General features: G+C 36.7%; 2 protein-coding genes across 3 annotated transcripts in view; one reads left to right on the top strand and one right to left on the bottom strand.

Annotated features, from left to right (window-relative positions):
• The window catches only part of CUNH7orf50 (chromosome unknown C7orf50 homolog), a 133,983-nt gene that overhangs the window by 14,139 nt on the left and 105,002 nt on the right, over positions 1-14,842 (top strand). The gene's annotated exons all lie outside the window — the stretch shown is intronic.
• On the bottom strand, positions 5,344-8,718 carry GPER1 (G protein-coupled estrogen receptor 1). The gene is given in 2 exon segments (XM_061474078.1): positions 5,344-7,222; positions 8,582-8,718. A coding segment is annotated over 1 exon segment (1,125 nt). The 5' UTR covers positions 6,803-7,222; positions 8,582-8,718; the 3' UTR covers positions 5,344-5,677.

Genomic DNA, 14,842 nt, shown 5'->3' with positions numbered 1-14,842 from the left:
TAACAGGTTACTGCAGTCAGGTAAAGGCTGTTTCTCTTTTGTAGCTCTGAATGGGGAGAGAATGAAAGGAAGAAAATAATTTGTCATTATATTATCGTTTCTATTGAGAGAATGCCCAGGAAAGGAAATGTTTTTGCTGCTGAGGCAGAAAGCCAATTTATCTCCACCACTATTAGGCAATTCTACCACCAGGCTCTTTCTGTAGAAATAGTTTTAACTTCAATTTCTAAGGATAATGTAGCACTATTCCAATAATTTTCCTGTTTCTTTAGTATGTCTTTTTTTCACAGTTTTTCTGAAGTCTATAAAGAAAACACATTCCATGCAATTTGAAAAGGTTTTTAAAACTTTTTCAGTCATTTTGCTTGCAGGTTGAGAGAGCTGGGTCTTGTAAGCGAAGTTGCTGCTTTGGAAAGGCTTACCCTGCTGCATTAAAGGCTTATTTAGAGTAGGTATATTAAAAAAGTTAGGGTTTGCTTTTTGGCAATGCATATTTAGAACTTTAAAACTTCTGTATATATCTGTAGCAGACTGTTTGAACAATTTGAGATCATAGGTTGGAAACTTGAATGTGGTTTTGTCGTTGGGGTTGAACAACTTCAAAAGCCATTCTAAATGGTCTCACACAGGTTTTATGAGACTTAGAAAACCACCTCTAAATTTTGTAGTGGAATTCACTGGACATAAGTAAAATAACTAAAGTAGCATGTAAGAGGCTGGGTTGGAAGTAGTGAGCAGATCTGGAGTATCTGAAGTCCTGAGGAGGAATTACTCTTTTGTTGTCATCTTGGGTGGCTGGCTCAGTGTGCAGTTGTTTATTCTTAGCTCCTGGCTGTGTCATGCTGCCATAAGATGGAATGGAAATCTAAAAGGAAGGCAAAAGCTGAGGCTGGAAGTTTGGTGTATCATATGTCAATGTGGAATAAATAGTTTGGACAATGCTGTTGAGGAAAGGACACCTAAATTATAAATAGGAATGGAGGGTGTTCAGGTTTTCCAATCTAGCGTGTCTCTCTTTAAAACATAGCTCAGGGCATGTACCGCAGTATACCTCCATGGCAGCAGGGCTTAAGAGTGTACAGAAAAGATGGTCTGTATGCATGTCTTAAAAATCACTTGTTCCCCATCCTCTGTCATTGCAGACTTAATATAAGTAAGATAAAGTGCAATTCCAAGGTGGAAATGGTTTATTAGTGACATATTTATTAAGCAGAAGGTAATAATAATAATTTCTTAACATGAGCAGTCTCTGAAGGAGGACTGACGGGGCTGCTGGAGATGTCAATGGTAATGTAAGACTAAACTTACATTTCAGATGTAAGATTACGTTGCAAAGATTTAATCAATTGAATTAAGGAATTTGTCCCTATGCTCTTCTCTGATGAAAGTTTTAAATATTTGTCTGATGGTCTGAATGAGACATTTGGAGTGGAACGGAAGGATGCTGTCCCTTAAATTAAAATCAAACCCTGATCTTTGTTGTTTTCAGTCAAAATCAAATTAATTCATTGGTTCACCTTCATGAATAGCTATTAAAATTTAAACCTGCCTTCTTCATACACAAACTTGTTTTTCTTGCTTAATGCAGAAACAAGTTCACATGGAATTAAATGATAATCAGGGTTGAACTTGACATGCTTTTACTTACGGTAAACCACTTTTTAATGCATTTTTTAATGTGATGATCCTAACCATTTAAAATTGTTCAGACAACCTTTTCCCTTCTGCAATCTTACTAAACAGCTGAGAGAATACAGCAAAATCCTTCCACAGGAAAAAATTCCATTAGGTTCTAACACGACTTGATGCCTGGAAGAAGGATTAGAGCCTGCACTGTACAGGCAGTGAATTCTGTTTAAAACACAGATAATTCTAAAAGCATTTCCTTGTTAAAACTTTGTGCTCAATGTTTTCTTATGAGCTTGCCTCTGCAAATTTAGAATGGATTTCCTATAACAGATAAGCCATTTTTGATTAATAATAGAAATGTCAGATTATGTTGGGGAAATAGAAGATGAATTTGTATCTTTTTCATTTACTAGAAACAGTATTGAAGAAAACAATGTTTTAAGAATTCTGATGTTAATTTTGTTATTTTTTTTATAGCCTGTCTTGTCTTTTGGGATTGGTGGATTGGCTGTTCTGAATGCCGGTGTCCTCATTTTCTGTGGAGAAGAGGGGAGTGACTTCTCTCACATGTTGTCTTTATTATGTCAAAATCTTGCAGAGAATTTGGGATTGCCTGACTCGTTGTTTCAAATTGGCTTTCACATGCCCTCACATCACGGAGCACTTTGCACAAATGGATCAAGCTTTAACTTTAGGCAGACTGTGGGGGTTTTTTTAGGTGTGGATGTGTTGTGTCTGCACAGTCAGTACTTAGTGTGTACTCCCAATATTGTTACAAGGATACAGAGTTACAGCATCTCTTTAATATGTTTAAATGGCCTCAAATAACTATTTTTCTCATACATTTTGACACAGCTGAATGAAGACCGTTGCTTTCAATCACATCAGGTTCAGACTGGTGCTGGTTTGTGCAGGTTGAATTTATTTTGTTTCTAGATACTCAGTAATACTTTGTGCATTCAAGACCTTTTTGTGTTAAGGTGTTATTTTCAAAAGCAGTTAGTGGTTTGAGGGATTCTTTAATTTTATTTCTTCATTTTTTTCTTTTTCTCTGTGTGCTTTCCTTAATATTAGTCTTTTCTTGTCTGGAGAGTTGACATAGATTATTACAGTAAAGATTGTAAGCATCTGTGATAAACAGGTTTTTAAACTTCGTAGTTTTTATCGCTGTAGCATTTTAGGGAGGCATATGGAATCCTTTTCTTAAACAATTTGAGAGAGACCAGACAGAAAAGTGAAGAAGTTATATCAAAATTCTTACTCCAATTCCCTCTTTGCCTATGCTTCAGAAAAGGTTTTCTTAAATGTTCCTCACACTTTTTAATTTTAAAGAAAACTACATAAAGCACAGATCTTTTTGGTTCATGGATAAGCCATGGTAATGAGTTACTGCAAGGTGATAAGCTGCAGAAAGCATGTTCTATATACAAACATGTGAAAGTTGTATGGCATTTCTGTAAATGCTACTTTGTACATAGTTGCTGTTAAAAAACCCCTAAACTTTTGGGAAGAAGTGTGCAATTTCCGCTTGGGAGAGTACTTTTTATTTAAACAAAGCAATTGTTTAAATTTAGTCATTTCAGGCACAGTTCATAAGCCTGTACCAAAATACCGACATCGGGAAACTCATCAGGTAGCTTAGATTTGTCATTTGGTTTTAAATATTCAATAGGTCATTTCATCTTGAGTAAATACTATTTTCTTCATACTATAGTAATCTGTTCTTTACTAGATTTCACTGTGATAGCAGGACATTATTGCATATGATTGCGTAGGAACAAACTATTTCATAGTTTCATATGCATGACCAGGTATTTGGTATTATTGTCTGTTTATTATCATAAGCATCTGAGCAAAGCCGCTTTCTTGGTTTGTTACCTACAGTGGTGATGAAAGGGCTTCTACTGTAGCCTTGATCAAAACCCAGATTCTTTTATCGGAAGGAAGGAGGAGGGGAAAGAAGTTTACTCTTATCAAAACAAAATAAGCAACAACTACAACAGGGAAAGTGTATTTCTGTAACCCCAAGTACGTTATTTATTTGTGGCAAGTGTCAAGATGACACAAACCTAATACATCTGTTATCTCTGAAGATGTGTCTGACTTCACAGAATTGTATTGCCAAGAGAATTATCCAGTCCTTCAGTTCTGTGTTGTCTAAAATAGCCATCTTTCAAGGTGTGATTAATACACATTGGCAGTCACTAGGACATGAGTAATTGTGGCTAATTCTAAAGTGGACATAATGAGGAAGAAGGGCAGCTGTGATGGAGCAAGGTGCTGTGAATTTCTTGCTAAGTGTTTGGTGATTTGTCCTGTGCAGAGAAGGTATGACATTGCTTGCACCTTTCTTGGGAGATCTGTTTGGTGTTCTGCAGGGAAGATGTGACTAAAGGACGTTTTTCCTTAGACTGTGATTAGCAGTCACTTGCCAATAATCAGCAGTTGCCACAAACTCCACCCTGCAGTTCCTGTTTCACTTGCAGGAATATCTTAGCTGTCTATTTCAAATTCAGTCATCGTCTTGTGGCCTTTCTGTTTATAGGTCATGTCTTTTGTGACCAAAGCTTCCACTAGGAAGCTCTAAATATTTCGTGAGAAATATGAGTGGAATCATTGTTTTCACTGTTGTTTTGGTTTTTTTTTTATTGCTTAGTAACTTTAGTTATTGTTTTGTGTGTATCTTTCAAAATTCTTTAAAATCCATTGATGTGCTAATTAATTCATATATGACATTTGAAAATAGAACAAAGCATCTTATTCAGCAGAGTTCTGGTGCTTAACTCAATGAGCACAGAGGTGAAATGAGTTTGTTCACTTCAGAGATGCAGCAGGTGATGTTTAAATGATCTTGCACACTAATCTCTAGCAACTTTATAGCTTCCTCTGAACAAGTTCAGCAGTAACTTGTGCTAAACCTCAATCAGATTGAAACCCAAGTTATTTTCTAGCAGAAATTGAAACCTGTCATTTTCAAGTACACGATGCTAACCTTTGTTTTCTTAGTGTAATTAATCTTCAGATGAACAAAGCAACCAACATGCACCTTAAAATCTTGAAAGGCCAGTAGTTTCTGGGGATAGGATGAAGGGTGCACAAATTGCAGATCTGATAATAACTAATTAACGCTCCCAATTGCATAAATTCTCCCTTCCTAAAAGCTTGGGCTTCTGTCATTTTCATAAGCATTTTTTATACTCTTTTGCAAGAACGAAACTTTGAAGCCACAGCAGTTTGTCCTGGCAATCAATAGGCTGCTAAATGTAAAGAGATCTTGTGTAACTTGCATTTAAATCCGAAGGCAGATATGAATGTAGGTATATGCGCACCGGTCTTTTTGGCGAAAGGCCCAATTATGTCTGTCCTGGGAAAGATTGTCTTGGGCAATCCTTAGAAGGTAGAATGAAACATTACATTTTGCTTCTGTGAAATTCTTTGTGATGAGCAATATAGTTACAGATGATTTCAGTTTTGATCAAGTGCTGATGTAAACAGTAGATTACATTTATGAGATGAAAACTAACCACTGCGCTAGATTATATTAAGATTTAGAGAAAGCTCATCATGGAAGACATGCTAGAATACAGTGACAATAGTACTATGTAGTTCTTCTAAGCAAAGTAATTTATCTTAACATACATGGATTAAAAAATCAATGTTTTCTGCATCTCCATGTCAATAAGTTGTAATGATTTTTTTTTTTTCCCCACTGCTATGGCAGCTTCATTATTTCGGTGGAAGTACTTTATATACACCAGCAAAGTAGCATCTCTGATCAGTGGGTTACATCTGGAGTCTTTGTACCTCGATAAAATTCCCCTTCATATTGTTGTTCATACATGTGTAATATAAAATAAAGCTCCTTCAGTGCTCAGCTTTTAATAATCCTGTTCATAATTAAATCTGACTAACACATGCTTCTACATTTAAGTCTTGTCATAAAAACATTTTGAATATAAACCTTCAATACTCAGTAGAGTAATACTAATATATATATGCACACACACACACAAATGCACTTTTTTTCTGTTAGTAGAAAGCATTTTGTTCACTGTTTGCACAACTTCACAGTCATATGTTTTATACAGCTACTCCTAAATCAGACTTCTGATTGCTCATTACTGTCAGGAATGACAGATGTGAAGGCAGCCTGACAAAAGCGATGCAATGTTGACATTTTTGTTTTCTGTTCAATGTACAGTCGCAGTTTGTCTCTGAAGGTTTCCCCTAGAAAACTGTAAATTAAAGGGTTCAAACAGCTATTAGAAAAAGCTGCTAGGTTCACAATATGTCCTGTTAAAGGATAATCATGTCTGAAGGATGGGCTGCTTGAAGACACAGGCTCGCTTTTCTTTTGAAGAAGTTGAACACTAATGAAGACGTTTTCAGGTAGCCAGCAGATAAAGAAAACCAAGACAACAACAAAAATCATTCGAAGAGCCTTCTGTCGCCGCAGACGAAGACTCCTGTGCTTGTGGGCTTTTATAAGAACTCGAACAATTAGTGAGTAACAAAGACCGATGATCACAAAGGGGATAATAAACCCCAAGGTTATTTCTAGCCATTGGATTTCTTTTACATCTGCAAAACAAAAATAGACCTCTCCGGTGTGTTGTAAATGCACAGCTGTAAATGGAACTAGTGCTGCAGAAATAGATGCCATCCATATGAGACCACAGCTTATTCTAGCGTGTTGCATAGTGCGAAATATGTTGGACCTCATTACTTTTGCCAGTGCTATGTATCTGTCAAAACTCATCCATGTCAGAAAGAAAATGCTGCTATACATGTTGATCTGAAGGAACAAAGACATAAAGGTACAAATAATAGTGATATCGTAATACTTTTCATCAAGATTAAAAACCTCAATAAGAGAATCAGCAACTAAAATGAGATCAGCTACTGCAAGGTTTATGAAGTAAAGGTCTGGAATAGTCATTTTTTCACGAAAGCTTATGTTGACAACCAGTATCAGAATGTTTCCTACAAAACCAATGGGAAAAAGAAATATTGTGTAAAGACATGATAAGAAAAGACCAATAACATATTGTTGGTGTTCTGATTTATCAGCTAATCTAGAAGATAAGCTTTCATTACACAAATGTGATCCATTTAGGTTGAAAGCTGTGCCATTACATATAATGGGTGATAATGAGGCAGAGTAAGCTTCCATGGTTGAAATATCTGCGGAAAAGATACTAGTACTCACAGTTTGGTGGTAATGCCAAAAAAATCAGGGTTTTTGTTGTTTTCAGCCAAGTTCAAGGTAAGCATTTTGATTGGATTGAAAAAAGATGTACACTTTCATTTAGGAAATCAAAATTCTTTAGAAGTCAAATTAGTTAACATTGAAATATAACAGTACATACAGTAAATTTCTTAAGTTTTTTTTTTACAGGACACTATATACATCGCAAATGAGAGAATTTGCAGTTCCTGTATGCCTTAAAATCATGTAGGAATCTTTTTACCATTATGGTACTTGGGTCTCTGTAACAAAAGCTTTTCATCAACGGTATTTCTTCATGCAGGCTGGAAGGTAGAGTTTTAGCTCCATTTGTTTTCTTTTAATACTCAATGAACATCCTTGGACCTGCAATTTGTAAATGGAAAATGATTAATCTCATAATCCAGCATTGTACTACGTGCCATAGGCTTCTGCTAATTTAACATCCACAGATGAGGTTGTAGAAAACATCATGTTTGAGTATATATACAAAGGTTTAGTTAAAATTATTTCATTTTGCTCTAGATTATAGTATGTCATGAGGGCAGATCTGGAAAAATTTTGTGTGCTCTCAGTATTGGAAAATGTAAAAATAGAGAAAATTAGATGAGTGAGTTTAGTCAACAGAGGAAAAAGCCTTATCTATGTTTATATATGTGTGTTTATATGTATATATGATGTATATATTTATTTCGTCATCATCTTGTAAGGCTGTGAAGTAGCAGTCTGTGTCTGAGAAGGCAACAGATAAAAAGCAGTTGGTTCCTCCTGCTTTCAGTAGGAAGGAAAGTCAAGTCTTGGAAATAAAGGTAATACGAGCAGCATATTGATTTACACCAACACTATTATACTCAATTTGCTTTTCTTTGGGATTAATTATGTTGCACTGACTTCCGGATAGGAATGGAAAATACCAGTTATCTGATTTGTTTACTTATATGCGGTGAATGGTATGGACTTAAAGGATTGCTGGAAGTTTATTTAAAAGGAATAAAACAAACAAAAGACACCGCAAACAAATAAAACAGCGATAAAATTATAACTCAGGGTACTGTGTGTGAAGTTTTAAATATTGTGAATTGCTTTAATCTTCATTTTACTCCCAAACCCTTGATTTTAATGACACTAAAACATAATAAAGTTGAATTGTTTACTAGTAAAATTCATGCATATTTCCACATTTTAATGACTCAGTTCCTGCTAATTTACAATCTGGGGGAGAAAAAGGAGCAGACCACTAATGGAGCAGGAGTGTAGAATATTTTCAGTCAGAAATACAGCTCTGAGTTTGCTTAAATATATTCCTATTAACAGAAGTAGCTAGCAGACACTTAAAGAAATAAAGGTTATCAGTTCCAAAGCTTTTATTTCTTAATGAAACAGGCATAAGTACACAGTAGCTGTTGCTGTGTTTTAAATCATCATTATAATGTCAATCTTTATGTTAAAATATCCATATGAAGTTACACTTATTTGAAGCAAGCTTGGTGTTTGTTTCAAGCAGCGATGGGCGTCAGACGTGAGCTGTTGGTTTTTATGTAACATCCTTTTATTTTTGAATAAGGCAGTAAAACTGCTTTAAATACAAGACAAGTTAACAGTCTCAGCAGTTGATTTTAAAAGGTTGGTCGATGGTCAGGTTTTAGTTACACCTGAAAGGCCACCAAAAGCCAAGCAATTACAAGCATTACAGGTAACCATGTACTGTGAAACACTTTATTTTACCTTAATTCCATTTCTGCAGAGCTGATTTTTCCTCCGGTCAACAGAAGGCTGTTTCTTGCTCTGGTACACGCTTAATAGATGTGCCAACTTCAACAGTCGTGTCCGGGAGAACTTGCATTTAGGTGTGTAAAGCTGCAACGAATGCCACCTGTTGATGATGCAGCAGTAAAAAACATCATATAAAAGTCTATTCTGCTTTAAAATGTCTTAAATAAAGGATAGTTTACAGCAGCAAAATGCAGATCTTGCTGCCTGTCCTTGGCAATAAAACAAGCTTTATAGATTCCCAGGGTTGTTCTAATTTGTGTGCAGTTGAAGTGCTGCTGAACAGCCTTATAAGGCTAGAATTAACCCTGTTTCTGCTGGTTTCTTTTTTACTAGGGCTAGTCAAGCATTTTTTCTCTCATATTTGCTCGTTTTATTGTACCTTATGTTCATTTCATCCTCCTTTCTGCCCCTAGCATTTTTAAAGGTTATGTAGTTCATTCAAACCTACAGCTCAGCTGATCAATAATGAAGAGATTTATTTGCTGATCGTAACTAAGCGTGTTCTACATAGATAAAAAGCAATAGTTGCTGTTATATGCAGTATGATTTTAAAAGCCCCTGGACTATCCAAAGAGTAAAATTCTATTGAGAGTAATCTAGCAGCTGCAAAGGGTCATTTGCTGGACTGACAATATAAATTCCAGTTTTCCTACCTTCAAGTTGATCCCATTTTGCCTATTTGTATTTAAATTTTCAGGTATACATCATCATCCTCATGCTTCTTATGATTGCTCAGCTGAAAAATCACATGGATAAAACAAGCCTATTTTGCAGAGAATGTGGAGCCTCAGCCTTGCATAAACCCACCAGTGTTGCAGGTGGAGTTTTGCATTTCATCTGTAGGGGGGAAAAAAACTACTTGACATTTCCAGAAACACCACCTGCTGGTGGCCAGGGTTCTTAGAACAGGAAGAAAGTTAAACCTTTCTCATAAAAGAAATAATTTCTGTAAATTGCTTTTTAGGATGACACTGATCCGATTCCCGAATGTTAAGTGCCATAAATGGATATGCTGAAATGGATATGCTGTACGTTGATGCATTGTTCTGCTGCTACAGGAATAAGATGAATTGGATTTCAGCATTTAGGATTTCAAGAAGACAGCGTTACAGTTTCAGAAGTGTGGAGTAAACAATTAACAGGTCAGTGTAATGGATGTGTTACATCTATTACAGTGGCCAAATATCTTTAGATTACAAAAGATCTCATCTATAGGAAAGTGAAGCAAAAGTTCCTTACACAAGTGGCTTTGGGAGTAGAAGGCACTTTGCCTTCTAATGCCGTTGAGGCAAATACGTGATTTGCTGGCTTTTTGTGGAACACAGGATTTTTGCTGTGTTACTAAACATGTTTTTAAAGATGCTCGTACATGATTGCTGTCTACAAGTAGGTTTGGGATAAATTATCATTTAGCCAAAAGAAACCTTGCACAAATTAGTGCTGAACAGATGACTTTCCCTGTGTATGGAATGGTTTTCTGGAGTGTCTTTCTGCAGGGTTATAAGGACGGGAGCCTCAAGTGTTTTGCTTTGAGAAGTGTACATATATGTTTGCATTGTATACTGGAATAATTGTGCTGTTAGAAAAATCTTGTGATACCAGCTTTGAAGATCTTGATTTTTTGCTGTCCTAAAGAACCCTAAAGGGTTATAAAAAGCTTTTGTTGTTTGCTGATCATGTGGTTTTGCTGTACTTAATTCCATCCTTCAGAGCTTTTACTGATCTTGTAAGGGCCAGAAGGATTTTTTACTTTCCTTTATAGCTTCTGGGTGTTAGTTGTTTGTAATTTTGGCGGCCTGGATTTGATAATCAGCTGGTCTCTCTGCCTTTGGTTTTCTACCTGTGAGTATCAGCTGATTTGCTATTAAAATGTAATATCCTGAGTGCTATTTTTCTGGTTTGACTTCATGGTAACAAATATGTCACTGCCATATTTCCAGAATTGTTAGGAAATTCTCTTCTGAGAGACCCATGAAGCAGCTGCTTTTCCTGCTAGGAGAACTCTGAAGCATAAGAGGCCAAATCTAGTATTACTATATTGTAACTAGTTTTTAAGTAAATATGAGATGATCACGTGAATCCTTTGAATCCTGTTTCCTAAACCAGATGGCAACATATTCAGGGTCTTGTTTATGCAGTCAAATTATTGTTATTGATTAATCTAGTTTAATCTCCCTGTTCATCACTTCCATATTCCATAAAATGCTTAAAATTCATTTCAGCAGCTGCTGAACATTGAACTCTTCTTCCTTCCCTGTCAATTGCTGATATTCCATGGGACTTCATAGGGAATGCAGTAATGATCCATTCTGATTCACAGTTGTGACAGTATTAACCATTACGGTTCTGCCTCTCATACCTTACCTTGTTTGTTGCTAAAACGTGTGAAATGGACTGATGTGATAGCATTTGTATGATGTCAGACCTCAGTAATCCAGCATTTAAGATTTTCCTTAAATAAAGGAAATTAAGGTTTATTTTTAAATCTGTAGTAGACAACTTCTGTATATATCTCAACATGTCTATGACTGTGGAGTCTTTAAGGAACGCTAATTGTGCAACAAGATGCACCAAGAGGCTAAAAGTGGTTATAGCAAAAGATGTTCTATATAATTTAGCAGGCTTCAACATACGGGCCTGCTGTTGTGTTGCAAAAAGGTGAGAGCTGAGGAGGAAGAAAGTGTGAGGTGTGAGTATAGAGGAAATAGAGATGCTGTTACAATGTCCATGAAGTTTTATGAGTAGATGGATCTCATCCTCCAAATTCTCTCTCATCTTTCTGTTACATGGATACTGACTGTGACCTTTTTCAGCCACTGAATGACATCTGGTTGTGTCCGTTACCCTGTTTTGGAGCAGCTTCACACTTTATCCTGCCCGTTCTCAGTAATTTTCCCTTTCTTGCAAATAATCAAACTTAGTTTGACTTGGAATTGTGTTCTATGCCCGCAGAAAACCTTGGCTAGAGTGGATTTTGTGTTTAGGCATTTCAGTTGCCAGTAACTCCGAGAATGCATTTTTCTTACTAAAAATAAGTTTTAGAAGTTCAGCCTTTTCTTTGGCAGGGGCAACGCCCTGTAAACTATTTTGGTAAAAAGTTTTTATTTTTCTTAAAGTGTATATTGCAAGTCTCTTGGGGATAATATAAAAATTTTACAAAACTGGACCACAAAATGTTGTCGAGTGAAAGGTGATTCATCACAGGACTTCAGGCTCTATCCAGATACGATGAAGAAATACAATCTGCAAAGCACCAATGGTTTTCACTTTAGTTGTGCCGTCCGGCAGCCCTTTGCAGGGCACTTGTACCCACATGGAGGTGAAATGCATTCTTTGATTCTAGTCAGTGGTAATTTGTCACACATGTGTAATGTAAATGTTATATAGAGTACTTATTTTAGCTGAATTGCTTTAGCTTTTGCCTTACCCCAAAACTTCTGCAACTATCTCAAAATCAAGATAAGTAATGCTGTAGCCCTTTCAGGGTTTGTATGTTTGAAATTAGAATGTAACTAGGGCTTAGTAATACATGGGCGTAGCAGCTCAAGTTTTGATTCAAGTGTGCAAATCCAATCTCTCTTTAGCTCAGATGTTGTTTTGCAGTGGGATAAGAGCAGATTTGAGTCAGCTGGCTTAGCAAGATGAGTCTCTACATGTTCTTTTCCAAAATGTTACCAACTCAGAAATTCATGCTTAAACTTCAGCAGCCAGCTCATTTCTTTTACTGAATGGAAAGGTTTATTCAAAAGCAGGCCAAAGTCTTATGAAGAAAGGAGTATTACCAGTGCAGAAGTAAAATATTCTTCTTTGAATTTTCCAGTGTATTCCTTCAGTTAATTTTGACATCTTGCCTATAAAAATATATGCTCTTTTTCTTCTGGAACATACTGTTCAAAATTAGGGGAGGCCTGGAAGTCATAAGCGTTCAGCAAAGCTGTTGCTGTTGTAGGGGAAAGAAGTCTCTCAGAGCAGGGACATTTTATTTTGTTCTTAAAAATACAATTAAAATTATTAGCTATTTTTAAATTATTACTTTTAATCTTAGTCAAAGCTGCTCTTTTCTCCCTTGTGTCAAGTTGTTTTAGAATGCCTTTTGGGGACAGTTTCTGTTCCTTCCTCTATTGCACATAGGGGTACTTGTGCTCATCTAGTTGGGTACAAATAGGTTTTTGCTGGGATGGTACGTTCATTGTCCTGAATCTTAATGTAAGCTCTGTGTAACTATCAAGAATGATTTAGCAGAACATTTATGCACTGCTGGAAGTTAGTTTATAACTGTTTGAATTATTTTAATGCATTTTTCCACCTCTTCTCTGCTGTTTACTCTTCTTTTCTCCTATTCAAAATCTTTTCATTGCACATACAGATTTCTTTATGACAATATAACTGGCTATCCAGAAAATACTCTTTTCCCCATGACAGTAGACATGGACAGGAAAGAGGCAAGAGTACATTCACTCGCACCTCACAGACTTCAGCCAGGAGCTATATCCAGGATAACACAGACTTGGTCATTGATATATCAAGATATACTTGTTCCCAGATCCTAGCTCTGACAGTAAGGCCCTACTGGTTTTATTACTTTGAGACATTTGGTTATGGGTGTGCTTCAGCTGTGTTCCTTGCTGAGAGTATCAGGAAGCATCATCCTTCCACCTGTGTTGAACCTTTAGGTTCCTTACAGATTCACTCATTGTTAGACCAGCTTCCAGGTCCCAGTGAGCATTAACTAAAGCCAACATTTACTAGGTTTTCTTTTGGGCACCTTTAACAGTAACTCAGGACTCAGAAACAACACAATATTTATTCTTTCATCCTCAAATATAAAATATATAGAAGCAGTGGATAAAGTAGAATCCTTTGAGCATAATTGCCGCACTGGAAAATAACCTACTTATCCATGGCGCAGCTGAAACTATGATGTTCATCTGAATTGTGATAAACAGCTCGCATCTTCTTCCATCCTCTTTCATTCAGTCTGTCAGCTTTTTCACTGATGTACAGCTCTTGGAACTCGTCTCTTCAAACTTCTTTCTGCAGGGCTGATATTTGGTCCATGTTGTTTAATCTCCTCCTTCTCAGGTGCAAAACAAAATCTCTGATGCCAGCTGAGAAATCCTTTCACAAGTATGACATTGGGTCTTGGATTCAAAGAGATGATTATCTACGTACTTCCTTTCTGACCAGGTTCTATAATGGTCTGTTTATATGTAGTGTCCTTTAATTAGCCATCTGTTCATGCTGGCAACAGAACAAAATTGAACAGGAAAACAGGCTGACTTAATACAGTGCAGACGTCTTACCAGCTGATTTTTGCATCTCACAGAAACATCGGTTCTTACGGTCATAGCTGACTGAAGACTACGTATTGCCCTTTATTTGCATGTGATGCAGTCATGGTCCATGCATTTCAGGACTTGGATGTGTAAGACTAGATCCATATATCTAAATACTGGGTCTAGAAACTGTTACTGTTGAGCAAATATAATTTTTCCATTTATGCACTTAGTTGTTGTTTTACAGAAGATGTTCTTCTTGACTGATCAGTGCTTGCTTTGTCTCGGGCAGCTTGTGCTCATTTGCACCAACTCTCTACACAAATCTGGACCCTGTCAGGAAGCCCTTTCAAAGCATACAACTCCGAAAGCAAATCTGTCACTTCCATTAGCATGCAGGTGTTACTCAAAGGCACATATTTAAGTATAAAAGTGGCTTTTCTCAGAACCCTTTAGGTCACTTGAGCTTTCCTCATCATGCCAATATAAGTCTTCATCTTTATAGAATTACAGAATCACAGACTGGTTTGGGTTGGAAGGGAACTTAAAGATCATCTAGTTCCAACCCCCTGCCACTGGCAGGGACACCTTCCACTGCTGCCCAGAAAAGGATTGTCCTGGAAGGTGGGGCATCTGCAGCTTCTCTGGACAACCTGTTATATTGTCTCATCACCCTGCTAGTGAAGAATTGTTTCCTAATGTCCAATCTCAATCACCCCTCTGTCAGTTTAAAGCCATTCCCCCTTTTCCCGTCACTACATGCCCTAGTACAATTTTCGAACTTCCCTGTTGTTTCAGTTCCCTCCAGCTCTATGAGAGGAAAAGCTGAAACTAAAACCAAATGTCTAAGATGCTCCTGACCAAATTCAGTTACAGTAACAGTGTGCTCAAAGCAAGCGTTTAAAACTTTGCACCTACATCTCGGTCTGCATTGGCT

The sequence above is a fragment of the Pezoporus flaviventris genome, unplaced genomic scaffold (assembly GCF_033815535.1).
Source record: "Pezoporus flaviventris isolate CSIRO_AGI_PZ_B2104156 unplaced genomic scaffold, CSIRO_AGI_Pfla_v1 ptg000078l, whole genome shotgun sequence".
Taxonomy (NCBI): domain Eukaryota; kingdom Metazoa; phylum Chordata; class Aves; order Psittaciformes; family Psittacidae; genus Pezoporus; species Pezoporus flaviventris.
The sequence above is the reverse complement of the archived record's forward strand: the minus strand, read 5'-3'. Positions and strand labels throughout refer to the sequence as shown.